This window comes from Ixodes scapularis, unplaced genomic scaffold (genome assembly GCF_016920785.2).
Source record: "Ixodes scapularis isolate PalLabHiFi unplaced genomic scaffold, ASM1692078v2 PGA_scaffold1__304_contigs__length_218370807, whole genome shotgun sequence".
NCBI lineage: Eukaryota > Metazoa > Arthropoda > Arachnida > Ixodida > Ixodidae > Ixodes > Ixodes scapularis.
Window position 1 is genome coordinate 48,325,303 of NW_024609846.1, and position 18,137 is coordinate 48,343,439.

General features: G+C 45.1%; 1 protein-coding gene across 1 annotated transcript in view; it reads left to right on the forward strand.

The window, feature by feature from the left end:
• Positions 1–2,249: 2,249 nt before the first annotated feature.
• Positions 2,250–18,137, forward strand: part of LOC8028871 (protein MTO1 homolog, mitochondrial) — a 38,654-nt gene continuing 22,766 nt past the window's right edge. Inside the window, exons 1-7 of the mRNA XM_042290718.1 lie at positions 2,250–2,523; positions 5,117–5,329; positions 6,150–6,245; positions 9,729–9,784; positions 10,594–10,747; positions 11,683–11,870; positions 14,086–14,199. Coding sequence (XP_042146652.1) covers positions 2,499–2,523; positions 5,117–5,329; positions 6,150–6,245; positions 9,729–9,784; positions 10,594–10,747; positions 11,683–11,870; positions 14,086–14,199 — 846 coding nt within the window. The 5' untranslated portion in view covers positions 2,250–2,498. The remainder of the gene's footprint in view (positions 2,524–5,116; positions 5,330–6,149; positions 6,246–9,728; positions 9,785–10,593; positions 10,748–11,682; positions 11,871–14,085; positions 14,200–18,137) is intronic.

Consider the following 18,137-nt stretch of genomic DNA (forward strand, 5'->3'; position numbering starts at 1 on the left):
TACACCGCGTTCTGTTTCGTGATTGTGCCTTTACATGTCCCACGCCAATACGGCATGGGTCCGTTGCCAGCGTTTTTCTTCGACCCCTTTCTTTCGTCTCGATAAAAACTCCCCGTTGAGAGGCTACAATGTTCTCACATTCGGTAGCGGCCGGAGGTTCCAACTTTCACCGAAGAAACCGCACAGAATTACAATACTTCCCCACCCTGCTCCATACTAGCAGAGCCGTTCTACTCGGCCTTCGAGCCACACAACGCTACTACTACTACTGCTTCCTGCTAAAAAAAGGGAGGCTACTTGACATGCACGGAGCGTAAGAACCCCGACCGACGCAATACACCAGCGAGCGAGATCTTGGCAGGCGGAACATGCTTCGAGCAAGGGCGAATGCCACACGAAGAACACGTGCCATTCACTTTTTACTGCCCGTCAGATTACTGTGTTCTACACGCGGGATACATCAGGGCATATGTTTGGGGAGGTGATCTAACGCTCGTGACCACGATTGCCTGTCGCGAGCTGTCAATGAACCGGCTGACCTCGGCACGGGAGTGCCCGCTTCCTCCGGCACGATACGGTCGGTGCCTTGGCGCAGAACGTTCGCCGATGTCTGCGGGGCAAAGGCGCTTGTGGAATCCCGCCAACGACGGACATTTATGAAAGTTTGTTCCGGGATAATCTCCCAAAAAGTCGGGGGAGTGTCCGGATATAGAAAAACTCGACGTACGACCGTTCATTGGAAACCTCAAACTTACATCGAACGAAAAAGAAAGGCATTCTCGCTTCATGCCGTCCTATGACTTCAGAGCTTTTAGCATGAACTTCGAAGGTCAAAACACAATATGTAAAACCACGTAATATCTAAATAATAATAATAATCATAAGGTTTTGTTTTTACATGCCGAGAAAGACGGCACATCACAGTGCTTTCCGTCTTTCCTGACAAGTAGAACATGGGCAACCGTACGCCGCAATGCATGCACCGCGTTTATTATAATAAGCCTGAATAGGTATAAACTCATAATTCATAACTCGTCACTCATAACGAGCCAGTTTGAAGGAGTAGGTCTAGATTCGACCAAGCTTTCGAATGCCAAGCGGTTTGGCGGCGATCGTAAGAGAACAGCGGAAGTGATCCTGCAGCCCAACAAACCGCCTTGCCAAAAAAAAGTGATGAAGAAAAAGAAATGCACGACGATTACCTTCGCACATCAAGAGGCTCGCGCGCTCGAGCGGCGTAGCGCAAGCAAGGTCTTCTGAATTGGCGGTGGCTGAGAAGTCGCAGCAAGAGAAATGAAAATGCAGAGGCGTGAGCTTTCCCGTCACACAATCGCATGCCGACAAAAAAAAAATGAACTGGCAACCGCCGTGCGAATAGATGCGTCTCCAGACGTCAACGGACCATTAACCTGATTCGAGCAAACCAAACTCAGAGCCACGCGGAAATAAAAATAATAAATAAATAAAAGGCGAAGCATTTCGGCGAGTGGGTAAACAGTGATGCGTGCTCGTGAGCCGCTCCAACTTTCGGGGCTACGATCGGTGCGATCGGCAAACGCGTTCCAATGACAACTAGGACCGCCACAGTACACATCTCCTTTAGCGATAAAGACGGACAGGTGCGAGGTTAGACGGCTCGATTTGCATCCGAACGAGGACGAGTCATTGAAATGAGAGATCTTTCAGTAGCGTTGCAGCGAGCGAGCGCGGTTGGTGCGATGCCATGCAGATAGTTTTGACGGCGCTCACTTACCCGCTTCCAAGCTCCCGAGCGTCACGACTGCGTCGGGTCCACTTCCTAGTTATTGTCCGTTCGCTTGCGGCCGGGTTGACGCGGGACCACCACCCAAAGTCGCGACATTTTGCCACACCATTCGATCATGACAGCAACCTCTCGCGTTCATCGCACTCCTCTTTCAGAAACCAGATATTCATGAAAACATCAAAGGAAAAGAATGTCAAGGATGGCGATGATGATGATAACGGTGGTCGCGGTTGTCGCGCCATCTGTGATCATTTCTTGCAAAGATTCGTCAACGTAACTAACAAAACATCTGTGGGGCTTTAAAGTAAAACGTGATGGTTGAGATATAAATAAAGTACTTTTTAAAGCGTAAATTTAATATGGTTGCCTGCAACGAGATAAAATTATTTGTTCACAAAAAATAGGTTGGGATGGATGCCCAACTTTGTCGGGTTTTCAAGGGCTCATTTCGTTCATTTGGCTACCATGCGTTTACAAACTTCGTCCGCTTCGCCCGGTCTGTCCGCTCCGTGGTAAACACGTGCGGTATTTAGCTCGCGATCGCTTGCGAAATTCGCTCTTACCTCAGAATATGTGGTATCATAATGTTTATGAAACTATTTGTCAAGTTTAGGACTACGTTATAAATTTAATTGAAGCTTTGAGAGGGTGTTGGTTTCGCTTCGCTGTGATCCCGTGGTGAAGTTGATGTGCGACTTTGAACACCCATCTGAACCCAACAAAAATCGACGACATGCTCAAGACACTCTGTAGAGCGCGTAAGTAGATTCAAGTTCTGCCAGACCTCGTAAATCTTCACCTCGCAGTTCTTTAAGGAACGTATTTATACCTCAAGGGCTTCGTACATCCACGGAGGGCGAAATCCAAGAGGAAGCTCACACTGATTGCAAACTCTTATTTCAAATACGCGCGGCAGTATTGTGATTACTCCACACTATCTTTTTATTTCTATCGTTTTCCCTAGCGCTCTCTTCTGTTGATCACTGACGCAGCCATTAAAGATGCTCCTATTGTTAGAACGGACTGTTTTGATACAACGAAGTTCTTGAGACAACGATGTTCGCATTTAATGACCACAACCAATCGTATTTATGCTTCATCGAGGGAGCTGAAAATGTGTATTGATTTGTATCGATTTTATAAGGGTCGAGATTTTCAAGGTGAAACTATGCGGTGCACCCACTGCATTCCGACGAATGATTTGTTTTCAACAAATCCATACACCACGTAAAAAACGCAGTGTTGGGAAGTTTAAGTACATGGTGCTTAAAGCACTACTTCAACTACGTTTAGAAAACTTGTACTTTACTTGAAGTACAGTACATTCTCAGAGTGTACTTGTACTTTTTTAGTTGAAGTATTTTTTTCTGGCAGTTTCAGAGGAAAGTGCAACTCACGACTTCAAAGTACATTCCCAAAAGTTCGTCTTTTTAAATTTGTATCACAAAATTATGTTTTGTCAACTCTGAAGAAATACTGGGAGAGGTATGCTACTTTCACCAGAAACACGAGCAGATGATGCATCACTCATCTGGTTATTTCTCCGAGTCAAGTAATGGCGGCTATAAGACCGATACTAATAAGTGCCTTATAAATTGATTGTGTTAAATAGTTTGTCAGTTAGAGTAAGACAGCTTTTCTGTGGCCACTTGACTATATCCAATATTCACTGCCCTTTCCAAAAATAACTGATAACTCCCCAATTATCCATAAAACAATGCATACCAGTTTAAAAAAAAAAAAAATTTAGGGGATCGAAGGGGCATTATGAAAGATTCTGTTCAAAAGTACCTGTACTTTACTTTGAAAATACATTGTATTTATAGTGCTTCAAGTACATTGTGCCCGGTGTACTTACTACTGGACTTGAAGTACATCACCTCTCATTTACTTTGTACTTTACTTCAAGTACTTTTTAGATGTACCCAACACCAAAAAATCTTAATTCTCTGCTTGATGTTTCACAGACACCTTACATGCATGTTCTACCGTAGAATGCCGTGCATCCGCCCATACCACATTAAGCCCCCATACCCAAATTTGTAAGATCTGAGAAAATATGCACAGTACATTGATATGTAGAATTGATGACCACACAAGCGCCCATCCCCCATTTTTTCATGATTATCTCAAACTTTTGAGTGGGCGCTTGCCCGGTATTTTACGGTATCAGATCTTTACACAACTTGTCGCAGTTTTCTTCCTAGGAAGAAGTCTCATACACGAGAGCTATCCATATAATTGTGAGATATCTGTAGAGAAACACATTGCAAATGTAAGTTGAACATATGCTTTGCCTTTCACTGACTTCAGGCATCATTAGTTTGTCCAGTGTTAGAACAAGAAACAGAATTTAGAACACAATTAAAAAAGGGTGAACATAAATGTAGGTCTTCCTAGGCTATGTGACACAGGCTACCGTCTGATACAAAGGGTATGGCCTCTACTATCCACCTGTCCAGTAACGTGACTCAGTCTCTATAAATGTTGCTCACGTTTATGTTAGAAGCTCTTTACTGGTCAGGATGGTCGGGCCATGCATCGCAGGTAGACAATGCAATTGGCTGCGTGCAATGTATGAGAGGTTCAAGGTCTGACTCACTGCCCATTGTCTTCGTCTTGTAGTAGACACACCTCCATCTTGTATGCACTTATATTATTGTAGTAGTGACTTTCGAAGGTGGCACAACTATTATTGTGAAATTCATACCAGCAAACTATTTTGTGACAGTAAACTGCGTCGAACACTGTTTGGCATGGTCAGACTGTCAAACATATGGTTTGACGATGAATGACAAACTGTTTTATGAAATGGCCAATCCGCTTCAAAGCACCTGCCATTGTGTGTGAAAAATTTGAAATTGGAAATGCTCAAACAACAAATTTTGGTAGCATTTTCCAATGCAGGTTTTTTTGTCACAATTTTGGCTCACTCTGTGTATGCGAACATCACTCGATGCTGCTTTGAAAAGGAAAGGGTTATAGCAATTAAAATTCTACATTAATAAATTAACACACGATATAGTTGCCTTTCATTTCTCTGCCTTTACGTGCTAAGAAGCCTCTCATTTTTTGTGTCTACGTTCCCCGTTGCCGGTACTGTAGATTTATGTATTTATTTAATCAGAACTTTAGCTTACTGGTTAAGAGTTTTATTATATTTTGTTTCCATGGTGGAAAATACCACTGGCTTCCTCCATTCCTGACCTCAAGGGAAGGAAGTCACCCAATTGCATCTTTGCGAGTTCTTCTCCTGTTGTCTTTTAGCAAGGGCCAACAAAAGCTTGTTTTCGTGCTTTTTCTTTGAAGTGCCCGAGCATTGACGTTGGCTAACCAAGCCCTTCCTCTTAGACGTTCCAGGCCTCAGACTTGTGCCCTCAACATGCACACATGTCTCCAAGTTGTTGCGTTCCCTTCGAAGGGCCAAGCACACATTGAAGGACAATAAGGCCCGTTACGATGTGATCGTTGTCGGCGGCGGTCATGCCGGAACCGAAGCAGCTTCCGCATCAGCACGGATGGGCTGCAACACGCTGCTGCTCACACATCGGTTCGATACCATAGGTGAATTTGTCTTACTTGTTCGTGATATAGGACCTCATATTGAATATTGCTGTTGCTGTGGCCTTCTGACACCTTGAGTTCAGTACTGTGCCCCAACGGGGGTTTGTTTGGTGTTTATCCCTCGTTTGTGCGATCGTCCTAGACTCCCGATGTGAGATCTCCACTGGCTTCCCTTTATGTACCCACCATTACTTTTTTTCTGCTGGTTTTTTTTTTTTTTTTTTAGCTCTAGTCTTGTTTTAGACACGTCTTGGATTTGAGTGTCTTAAAGGTGCACTAAAGACGTTTCTGAGATCGTCTGTTCTTGGTAATAACTTTTCTTACGGGCTCCAAGCATCCTAAAAATCAAAAAATTATGCTTGTGCGACATCTATTACCCTACTAAAAATGTGATAGAAGTTTGTGCCACACCCCTTTCTGCTCTTCATGGGAGAAGGGCATAAATACACTTCCTTTTGCCATTTCCACTGCTAACTGTTGCTTAGAGGATTTTGTTTTTAACTGTATGATCAAGCATGCACATGACAATGACGTCTTCTCCTCTTGCAAAAGTGGGGCTACTTTTATTACTGGTAGCAGCAAGAAACCTTTTCAACAGTATGTAAACTACACTTAAAATTACATATAGGGCTTCAGCATTGATTGAATAAAAAGTTTGGTCACTACTATATATTTTAGCGCCCACTTTTAGGAATGCTGTGACCTTGTCCATCCATCTTTCTGCAGTTCATGAATTTGCATGATATAAGTGATGCCTAGCAAAAGTACAATTTTCTAAACACAGCTGAGGTTGGACCTTCTACATTTATAACCTGTGCAGGGGAGATGTCTTGCAATCCATCCTTTGGAGGCATCGGAAAAGGACACCTGATGAGAGAAATAGATGCCCTTGGAGGAGTTTGCGGCAAAATCTGCGGTGAGTTCCGTAAAGATCTAGATGAGATTTAATGTTTTTGATAAGCTAATAGACTACTTCCAAAAATCCCTGCATGCAACACTGCGCACATTGCATTACAGGACCTTTTTGGCTATTCAATTTCAATTTTCCTGTTGACAAAATAGTGCACCTCAGAGCTGCTTGAAACTAAAGTCAGTGCTCGCTTACATTGCACCCAATTATCTTTGTGATGGCCGATGAAACATGGACATCCAGCGGACTGAAGGATCTGCCTAGACTTGGGGAGGAGTAGGAGTATGGCTGGTAGCATCCCATACCTTTCTGGCAGTCTGGCCACCCCTTCACAGTGCAGCACGACCCTCCCGGATTACGAATCACTTGAGACGATGGAACAGGATGATTGACCCAGTACAATTCTTTTTCCTTTGTTTACCTCTACACAAACTCGAGTATGTTGGGAGCCCCAAGGAACGTGCCCCGGCATTCTATCTGTATTGGTAGGCAACAGCATAAATTTAAGGAAAGTCACATATTCTAAAATACACGCACTGTATCTGGGCATGACGGGATGTCATGAACTGAGGTAGGCAATTCGAAACCGAAACGGTGGCCAAAAGGTACCCAAGATACTTTGCACGGTGACTGCTAGGATCTCTTCTATTTTGTGAGAGGTCTATTGTGACTACCACATTGACAAATATTTTATTTTATTATAACATTTATAGCGTTATAATGAATGGTTTATAACATTTTGAAGCTTCTGGGTGGGCTTCACTAACAGCTCAAAGCACAGAATAAGCAAAAAGTGTTTCTCTCAATTTGTGTATGTCGAAATTTTTAGCATAAATGCCTTTATAGATTTTATGAAATTGGATTGAAATTCGACAGTCTATATAGCGTAGGAAAAGAACTTAATATTTTATTAGTTTTGGTATTTTTTGTGAATGTGAATGGTAGATTTTTATAAAATGTCAAATCTGGGTCACGACGATAAAATTTATAGACATGTTAGTTTAGGTACTAAACCAATGAGAAATGAAAAAGTCATATCATTTGAATTTTTAATTCAATGTTCTATAAGATATTCTCTTCAAAATGTAAAAGCTATATTAGAAAAGTATTTTATAATTCCTAATAAAATTTTAAAACAAGTGCGTGTTTCTGTACTTTTGTGGCATTTTCCATGTTACCGCATTGCAAATTGTTTAGGTGATGTTTTTTTGTTTTTTTTTTTCGAACTAGAGAATACAATAAAAAAATAATTGATGCCATTTCATAGTGCAAGAAGGTCATCCTATGGGTCTGCTCATAGAGTTAAAGTGCAACTCTGCTCAATTCCAAAAAATTTAGGCTTACATGTGATTCCATTTTACAAAGCACTACTAAACAGCTCTAAGTCTTCGGATTCGCAAAATGTGGAATATTTTTTGGGTAATCTTAATTTAAACATTAGCTGATACCGAAACCGAAACTTAGGTTGCGCCAGGCAACATTGCTCTTGTGTCGTCAGAGTCATGGCCACGTCACGTCGAACCACATGGTCTTGTGTCGTTCATGGAGGCGAGTACAGGACACGCGACACGGGCATTTCGCTTCGTATGGCGTGGACGGTGATGGCCCGGGGGAGAGGGGGAAGGGAAGAAGACGAAAGAGGAGAGGGGAGGAGCGGAGAAACCGGACACGGGGAACAAGACCGATAAACGCGCAGGGCAGCGCAAACTAGCGCATCCGTGCTACGGTGATCACGTGGACGCCGTTAGCCAACAAAGGAAAGAGAAACTCATGACGTCATCGTTCAATTTCGCTCTGAGAAGTAAAAACAAACAAAACGTGAGGATGACGTAGACATGCCTCTGACGTGGTGGCACTGTGTTGGCCGCTCCAACTCCGTCGCATTGACTGCGCTGATGATTGCGCCTCCCGTCGCACGCTAGAGTTAGTAGATTTCGGCGACATGGCTCGTTTGAAAGTTTGCTGCCCAATTTATTAAATATATAGACGGAATTAGATCGTAATATTTGACATGGGGTCTTCCTATATGATACTGAAGAGGGCTGCATGGTTTTCTAAATATCAATAATGAAGCAGTGTTGCCCTTTAAATAATTTTTATCAATATGGAATATTTAGGATAAATTTGAAACTTTATAAAAAGTTTGGAAAATTATTACAATCTGGAATACATAGCAATCTGATTTGTTTCTTCACTAAAATAAATTGGGACTCTCGCGGAATGTCAGGGCAACACAGCATATCCGAGAGTCATGCATTTGACAGTAGTGCTCATCATCACTTGCTTAGAAAAACAAAATGTCAATTTAGTTTTTTTGTTTTTGTCAGAAGAATTATTTTATGCTCATGCGAGTGCTTCTCAATACCCATGATTGCACATTACCACGGGTACCACGGAATTTTGCCACAAATTTTGCTTTGACGCAGCGCACCCGCACAATAGGGGAAGCACTCTCAGCAGTGCTGAATGGTTTTTCATAAATTATTCTAAATAGTTGTGACGGGAAATAGGTTTAAAGTAATTTTTGATAATGTGCTATAGTCGGTTACAAGTCAAGAAGGTAAGAGAAGCTCCTTTCACGAGCATGATGTGCTCGTTTCAAATCCCTCTGCAGTCAAAAGAAGAGTTCACTGGAAACGGTCCTTGTTCCGCTTCAATGAATAGATATTGGCTACTGAGTGATACCAAGTTGTCTCCGATCCCACTTTTTAAGAAAGCGACCTTTGTATTCATCGGAGGGGGAACCGAGCCCCTGAGAGCAGCCTTGTATCCATCGGAGGGGGAACCTAACCTTTCCGAAGGAAACAAATACGACATTTGTTTCCATCGGAGGGTGAAAACTCCAATCTCCCTCTCGTGGCTTCCACAATGCTAAGTCAAAGTCGAAAGATAAAGCAAATATGTACAGAAAGGCAAGACCCTCCTCGCGCGTTGGTCGCGACGTCACGGAAACGATGGGACGCTGTTGGATGCGGAGGTGGCTGGGGGATATATGATTCCCTTTGAGGGGCATTTGCCGCTACCTTCTTGACCTGTAACTTACTGTAGTGTTCAGTTCAATGTTGGAGTCGAATTGACTATTTAGACAAAAGCTTCTGACATTTGCAGATGTCTCGAAATTTGTGATTTCTCCCAAGACTAAGGACATCGAAGATTGAAGCAGGATGTACCTATAGAAACAATTTTACCCCTGCAGCTTTCCTGCCTTTCACATTCTTTTATTGTAAAACAAGCTTCGAAGTCCATCTTACAAATAACAGGAAGATGTTTTGCTTTTTTGTCACTTCTTTGGCTTTGAGTTTTAAAGTAAGCAATGCTATCTTCTTATAGATGTTTGTAGCACACACGCACTACGAGGATGACTCAATTATAACATTTTCCTTGGAGAGTTCCTCTAAATTATTATTGCTTATATATTTTAATTGTTCCTTATCACCTTACATGTTTTCTGTACATTGTTAATCTGCTGGTTCTTCTTCCCTTCCCTAGATCTTTCAGGTATCAGTTATCGCATCCTGAACAGACGGAAGGGACCAGCTGTCTGGGTGAGTCTGTCACAGCTGCAAAACCCATCAGGTTAATGTTTCCACAGAAACACATGGTTGCTCACACTTCGTAGCAATAATCGTTCCAAAAGTCATAGAGGTTGTTTGTGCCAATCATAAATTCTTTAGCTTTAAAGGGCAACTGCGTTTTTAAATAAATACTGTGTCAGAGTTGTCAACATCTGGCCTCTATTTGTTTTGAACCCGCCTCTTTGGTCACTGATGCATTTTTTTCCATGGTTTCTACTAAAACAGAAAAGCCACCGGCAACAGGCATGTTTTAGGTCAAACTTGTATTCTTTGTACCAGTATGGTGCCTGGATTACGTCTTCGAATGGTGTGTTTAGCATCCTATCCCGCCCATACATCAGAAGTGGTCCCTAAGTGGCAACAAATGACGTCACAAAAGCCGGAGTGTCGTGCTGTTGCCTGTCTCGATCCTGGCGGTTGGCCGTAGAAATGCTGGCGAAAAGCACGAGCGAACGCGAGTGTCGCTGTCGTCACGGCGTCCCAGGCGTCCCAACTTCCGGCTGCTCTAGCTTCCGTAAACTGTCACAGTGGAGAGTGACCTGCAGCAGAACAGGCGTCTGCCATTTATACCACAACTGTTGGGACGCCGCCAGGGTCGCGATTGGCGACAGCATGACACTTTTATGACGTCATCAGGCGGAAATCGAGGGACCGCTTTTTTGGCCGCGGTAAACACACCAGTCGGAGACGCGTTCCAGACACCCTAGTACCAGCAAGCATCTGAAGTAGCGACCTGCCTCCTATACGTGAGCTACGTGTTTTCTTCGCTTTCTTTGTAGGGTCCTCGTGCACAGATCGACAGGACTCTGTACAAGCGCCACATCCAGAGTTACCTCAAGGACCATCCAAACCTGACCATCCTTTGTGGCAGCGTGGAAGACCTGGTGCTGGAAGGAGGGGGGCACAAAAAGCGGTGCTGCGGAATACGCCTGGGTAGGCCATTTCTCCCACCTTGCACCTCAGGAAGCAAGCCTGACATTGAGCTCATAAGTTACTAACTCGAACTTGAACATAATACCGCCCCAGTTAGTATGTCCTCGTGTAAGAGTAGTGTTTGTATTGCATTCAAGTTTGTTAGCAAGCCAAAAAAAATGCTCTTCTTGTTTCTAAGCTCAGATTGTAACAGGAGTATTGACATGGAGCGTCGTGAAAGTTGGTTTGCAGCCCCATCAGATTTTTCGGACTATGAAATTTCGAACATGCTTTATTATTCGGCCATCCTTGCGGGAATGTCACTCATTCAATGGAGTTTTTTTATTACAATCTGGCCTTTAAAATGTCATGCAGCTCATTGCTCAGTTTCTTTATTTATGCCTTTTGCACCCATATTCTCACCTGTGTGAACCGAGTCGCTGCCATTTTGATTTTGACTTGTAGCCTCGTTGTGACCGATACATTGTCCGACCCCAAGTGAAACTCAGCCCAGCTGGAGCTGGATTATGAAACTTCCTTGCTGAATCTAGCTGGATTGAGTTGCATTTCCAGCTAAATTCAGCTGGGACGAGGGCTTTGATACATTTCTAAGCTGTACTGATTTTTACCTGGGACGTCGTAGAGAAGCTAGATTTAGCTATAGTTGGATGTTCTAGCTTCCCTCTAGCCGCCGTCACCCTCATCACGATGGCCACTGCATGGCCACCATTCCTTTTGCATCTCTGAATTCGAGTTTAGGCAAGTGCTTTCTGATGACAATTCTAGTGGTGAGCTCAGTCTCAAATTTGCTTTTCTTTAGCTTCTTGTATTTAAATAATAATTATAGTCTGCAGGCTCACCTGCTCATATTCTCACTTGTTCCATTGTAAGAAAAGCAAAATCATTTGGAAACTTTTTTTTTCTACTTCTAATTGTGTTTTTTTTTTATTTTCTAGAGGATGGTTCTGAAATCTACTCGCACTCCGTTATCCTGACCACGGGCACATTCCTGAGAGGGCAGATCAACATCGGTCTTGAGACATATCCGGCTGGACGATTAGGTGACAAGCCGGCTATTGGGCTGGCCCAGACTCTGGAGCGGCTTGAGTTCAGGCTTGGAAGGCTGAAGACAGGTCTGTTGCCAGTCTCAAACCGACCTCTCCATAATATGGCTTAGAATTTATTTTTTATTTATCATTTTCTGGAGGTTTTGAGGCTTACCGTATTTACTCGCACGATGAACGCACTCGCGTAATGAACGCACCCCCCAAGTCGGCTCTCAAAATTTCGACTTTTTTTTTCCACTCGCATAATAAACGCACCCCCAACTCCGACGTCAAAATTTTGACCCCCTCCCCCCACGCGCGCCAGATGGACGCGCTTTTTTTCCTAATGCATGGGCGAACAAAACGCCTTGCAAAAGGCGTTAAAAAATTCGCAAAGATGCAACCGAAGCAAGAACAAAAAAACACGGAGAGGAGCTTTTTTTTTTTTTTTTTTTTTGCACAGCGCAGTCTGGACTTTGGGTTTGCGCGCCGCCGCGCGCAAGGAGGTAAGAAAGAGAAGCGGAGAAGCGCTCTAAGCGAACGAAACAGCTTGCGAAAGGCGGCAAAAATAAAAAAAAAAATAAAAAAACCACGGAACTAAGAGAAAACATAAACAAAAAGGAGCTTTTTTTCTTTTTTCTTTGCACAGCGCAGTTTGGTTACTGGGGGTCGCGCGCCGCGCGCAAGGAGCTAAGAAAGAGGAGCGGAGAAGCCCTCTAAGCAAACGAAACAGCTTGCGAGAGGCGGCAAAAAAAAAATAAAAAGAAACACCAAACTAAAAAAAAAAAAAATTTTTTTTTTTTTTTTTGCAAAGCGCAGTTTGGTTACTGGGGGTCGTGCGTCGTCGCGCGCCGCGCTCAAGGAGATAAGGAAGATAAGCGGAGAGCCCTCGCCTAAGCAAACAAAACAGCTTGCGAAAGGCGGCAAAAAAAAAACCCCAAGGAACTAAGAGAAAAAGAAAACAAAGGATTTTTTTTTTGTTTTTGCACAGCTAGTTAGGTTACGAGGTCGGGCGCCGCGCGCAAAGAGATAAGAAGTTCCTTCGATTTTTCAGGATAAAAGGTCGGTTCATTATGCGAGTAAATAGGGACGCAAAAATTTTACTTCGCGTAATGAACGCTCCCCCCAACTTTGCATCGATTTTTCGGAAAAAAAAGTGCGTTCATTCTGCGAGTAAATACGGTAATTTAGTGTTTCGGTTACTTTTCTTTGTAGAACCAGAGAAACATTTATGAGGGTAATCTACTTTTCGTGGGCACAGAAAAAGACGAATTCTTTGCAGTTTCTGAAGTTGAAGCTGAAGATTCCAAAAAGCTCGATAGCTTTTTGGTGTCCAAACGCCAGCTAAGAGCCTAATTTTTATGCTTTGCAGCCAAACTTGAATATGTTTGCTTTTTGAGCGCTTGTAACAAGGTGTAGTCACTTGAACTGAAGTGCCCTCTAAAGTAAACTTTTAGAACATGAATATAAAGCTGTTGCAGGCAATGGATATAGTAGTGCCGCACTCATACTACCTACACTGAAATAAGAGTAAACTGAAATACAAGACTGTTACGAGGCATGTAGTGGGGCTAGTTGGTGGTGCATACTTGTTTGGTGGGAAGAGCACTAAAGGACCTAGGACCAGAGCGAAGAAACACGAACAGGTTGCTGACTTACAACTGAAAGTTTATTGCTGTGCAAAAACAAGAATAAACACGGAAAGGGGGAAAGGGAAGAGAACAAAATAAGCAAACCGATGACATACAGATTTAGCCACGTCTACACACGGCCACACGAACTTGCTACACTTTTTAATTAAATCTCCCTCCTCACCTATAAGGGCAACAGGAAAAGCGTTCACACACGAGTCCGCTCCATGAGTTACCATAAAATAATTAAAAATATGCTTCGTCTATCTTTATCGCATTCTTGCTTTTGTGTTGAGACAAAATCTGAATGTTGTGGAATGACGGCGAGAAAACAGTCACACTACTACAATGGACCGCTAGGTTCCCCGAGGGCGAAGAATGCAGAGAAAGAGAAAATATCTCTGTTGCCCTCGTACGTGACAAGGTAGATCTCATTAAAAAGTATGGCAGGTTTGTGTGACTGTGTGTAGGCGTGGCTGATTCTGTATGTCATCTGTTTGCTTTTTTTGTTGTCTTCCCTTTCCGTGTTTATTTTTCTGTTTTTGCACAGCAATAAACTTTCAGTTGTAAGTCTATGCTTTTTCTGTGCGTTCCTTGTCCTGGTCCTACCTCTTTTAGCGCTCTTTCCACCATACAAGGCTGTTGTCATTGAAGAAAATATTTGCTTCTCCCGGGCATGCAGGGACCCCCGCCGAGGCTGGACGGTCGCACAATCGATTACAGCAACCTAAAAATTCAGCTGGGAGACGACCCTCCCGAGCCTTTCTCGTACAGCAACTCTTCAGTCTGGATAAAGGTAAAGGTGCAGCGATCACCCCAGCAGACGAAGCACTGGCCGCAACTGAAGAGTTCCTTTCCAAATGACGCCCTACTTGGGAATCGCGGAGCAACACCGAAGAAGCAGATTGTTTTATTTTTTCCATTAGTCGTAACCAAAGTTCAGCTATTACTATACTCCGTTTCACCTTCCGTCCGAGCACAGCGGACGCTAGGAGCCATCCCAGCCAATGCGGCATTGAGGGAGTGTCATGCGGCCTTGAGCTCCCTGTGTCGCCCCGCCCCACTGGCAGGTCACGCGAATTTCTCCCGGTGCTGAATCGGCTGGGATAACTCGTGGCGTCCACTGCGCTCGGACTGAAGGTGAAACGGAGTATAGCTGAACTTTGAGGTAGCCATGCCACTGGACGCCCCCCCCCCCCCCCCCCCCCCCCCCCCCCCCCCTCGGAACTTCGGACGTATCGACGACGAGATGTTTTGGTGTCGTACTCTCGGGCCGCGGTCACACTGCCTAATGCATTGAAAGTAAACATCTTCGACAGAAATCTGTCTGGTTTGGGGAACAATTCGAAAAAAAGAAAACTCAAACCGAAAGTTTAGAAACAGCAGTTCCCAACGTTTCGGGGTCGACTTGACTCCTTCTTCAGGGGTGACTAAAAATGGAATTGGACAGCACGAGCTTCGACCTCTCCTTCTTCTTCTACCGAGGTGATGTTTTCTGAACGTGACGCAGGCCATGGACGTAAATAGATGGTAAGGCCCCGAGGGACCTGTTAATGTTCCCCGGTGTATTCTGGATGTGCCACGACTCCAAGAACAGGCGTCTTCGAATATGTGGCTTCGTGTCTATCACGTGTGCTTTTCCGAAGTCGATCCGATGGTCAAACACCTCACAATGTTCCGCGATGGCGCTACGCTCGCGATCGAAATTGCGCACATCGTTCTGGTGCTGGCGCATGCGTTCGGGAAAAGATCTAGTTTCACCGATGTAGGCGGCGGGGCACTCCGCACACGGTATCTTGTAGACCACGCCCTGTGCTTTCTCTTTTGGAAGGCGATCTTTTGGCCTTGGCATGAGCCGTCCTAATGTTGACACTGGCTTGTGCGCCACTTGGATACCTTCTTTTCGGAGCACGCGTGCCAGTGTCTCGCTCGTCCCTTTTACATAGGGGACGCTGATGCGCGCGATGGGGTGGGGCTGTGTGTCACCCGACGATCCATGGTTGTTGCGCGTGCAGCACTGTCGACGGGCGACGCGTTGGACAAAACTCCTTGAATAGTCGTTTTTTTGGAGGTCAGCAAGTATGGTCTGATTCTCCTTTCTTCTGTCTCTTTCGGACGAGCAGATGGTCGTTGCTCTAGACAGGAGAGTAGAGACCACCGACGTCTTGTGACTCGTTGGGTGGTTCGAGTCATAATCAAGGTAGCGTCCGGTGTGTGTTGGCTTCCTGTAGACCGTGAACCCCAGCTTGTCTCCTTGCCTTTTCACCAGAGCATCGAGGAACGGCAAGACTCCATCTCTCTCGTATTCTACAGTGAACTGGATGGCCGGTTCTATGGAATTCAGGTGTGCGAGGAAGTGGTTCACCTCTGATTTCTTCACGATGCAAAAGCAATCATCTACATAGCGCATGAACTCTTTTGGCCTGTTGGCGAAAGTGCTAAGCGCTTTCTGTTCAACCACTTCCATTGTGAGGTTTGCCGTCGTGACCGAAATAGAGGCGCCCATTGCCGTTCCGCCGACTTGTTTGAAAAGCTCACCCTTGAAGCTGAAGTACGTACTGCCAAGGCAGAACTCGAGAAGGCGGCATAGCTCATCAACACTGAGGCTGGTTCTTGAGCCCAATGTTTCGTCTTTCTCGAGAACCTCTCTGGCTGCAGCAACTGCTAAGGGAACTGGCACGCTGCGTGCCAGTTCCCTTAGCAGTTGCTGCAGCCAGAGAGGTTCTCGAGAAAGACGAAACATTGGGCTCAAGAACCAGCCTCAGTGTTGATGAGCTATGCCGCCTTCTCGAGTTCTGCCTTGGCAGTACGTACTTCAGCTTCAAGGGTGAGCTTTTCAAACAAGTCAGCGGAACGGCAATGGGCGCCTCTATTTCGGTCACGACGGCAAACCTCACAATGGAAGTGGTTGAACAGAAAGCGCTTAGCACTTTCGCCAACAGGCCAAAAGAGTTCATGCGCTATGTAGATGATTGCTTTTGCATCGTGAAGAAATCAGAGGTGAACCACTTCCTCGCACACCTGAATTCCATAGAACCGGCCATCCAGTTCACTGTAGAATACGAGAGAGATGGAGTCTTGCCGTTCCTCGATGCTCTGGTGAAAAGGCAAGGAGACAAGCTGGGGTTCACGGTCTACAGGAAGCCAACACACACCGGACGCTACCTTGATTATGACTCGAACCACCCAACGAGTCACAAGACGTCGGTGGTCTCTACTCTCCTGTCTAGAGCAACGACCATCTGCTCGTCCGAAAGAGACAGAAGAAAGGAGAATCAGACCATACTTGCTGACCTCCAAAAAACGGCTATTCAAGGAGTTTTGTCCAACGCGTCGCCCGTCGACAGTGCTGCACGCGCAATAACCATGGATCGTCGGGTGACACACAGCCCCGCCCCATCGCGCGCATCAGCGTCCCCTATGTAAAAGGGACGAGCGAGACACTGGCGCGCGTGCTCCGAAAAGAAGGTATCCAAGTGGCGCACAAGCCAGTGTCAACATTAGGACGGCTCACGCCAAGGCCAAAAGATCGCCTCCCAAAAGAGAAAGCACAGGGCGTGGTCTGCAAGATACCGTGTGCGGAGTGCCCCGCCGCCTACATCGGTGAAACTAAATCTTTTCCCGAACGCATGCGCCAGCACCAGAATGATGTGCGCAATTTCGATCGCGAGCGTAGCGCCGTCGCGGAACATTGTGAGGTGTTTGACCATCGGATCGACTTCGGAAAAGCACACGTGATAGACACGGAGCCACATATTCGAAGACGCCTGTTCTTGGAGTCGTGGCACATCCAGAATACACCGGGGAACATTAACAGGTCCCTCGGGGCCTTACCATCTATTTACGTCCATGGCCTGCGTCACGTTCAGAAAACATCACCTCGGTAGAAGAAGAAGGAGAGGTCGAAGCTCGCGCTGTCCAATTCCATTTTTAGTCACCCCTGAAGAAGGAGTCAAGTCGACCCCGAAACGTTGGGAACTGCTGTTTCTAAACTTTTGGTTTGAGTTTTCTTTTTTTCGAACTGCCTAATGCATCATGCAAAAGGCAGTCTACAGAGAATGAGGCATTTTTGTTTTTTTTGTTTGGCGGTCCTGTTCACGTTGGTCATACAGAACTTGTCTACAGGCATGTTGGAAGCATACTCGTATACGAAACAAACATGCTTCGAAGATGCTGGAGGCATGTCCGCATAAGCTTCCGTCATCGTGTCTGCGACAAACACTGTGTCTCGTGTACAATCTATGTGAGCAGTGTGACTCCGGCTTTATGGTTCCTACTAGTGACAGCATGATAGTATGATTATCAAATGTGAACAACGAGCTCTATGGTATCTGTGCTATGTGTAACGAGCACGGCGGAAGCTTCGAGTCCTGTTCCTAAAATCAATGTTGTCGAGGTTAGCAGTCTGACCTTATGGTATCTTTACATCTTTATTTCCCATCAAAGCACTCTCATTTCTTATTTCCGTCGACGAAAGTGGAGTAAAACAACCAAGGGACTCTGATCCTAGTATAGTGCCCGTTTGGTAAATCGTGGCTTGCCACGGCGACACTTTTGCCGCATGTTTTCAGGCTTTCTCCCGTCTAAAAGAAATTCCATACTCCTCTCCCCCAAAAAATAGGCTTTGGCCCCCCCCCCCCCCCCCCCCCCCCCCCCGCCGATGCCGCAATGAAATAGCCTGTTTTATGTCCATTTTTGGCGCTATTCCAGCAGCTATTGGTCAATACTCGGAAT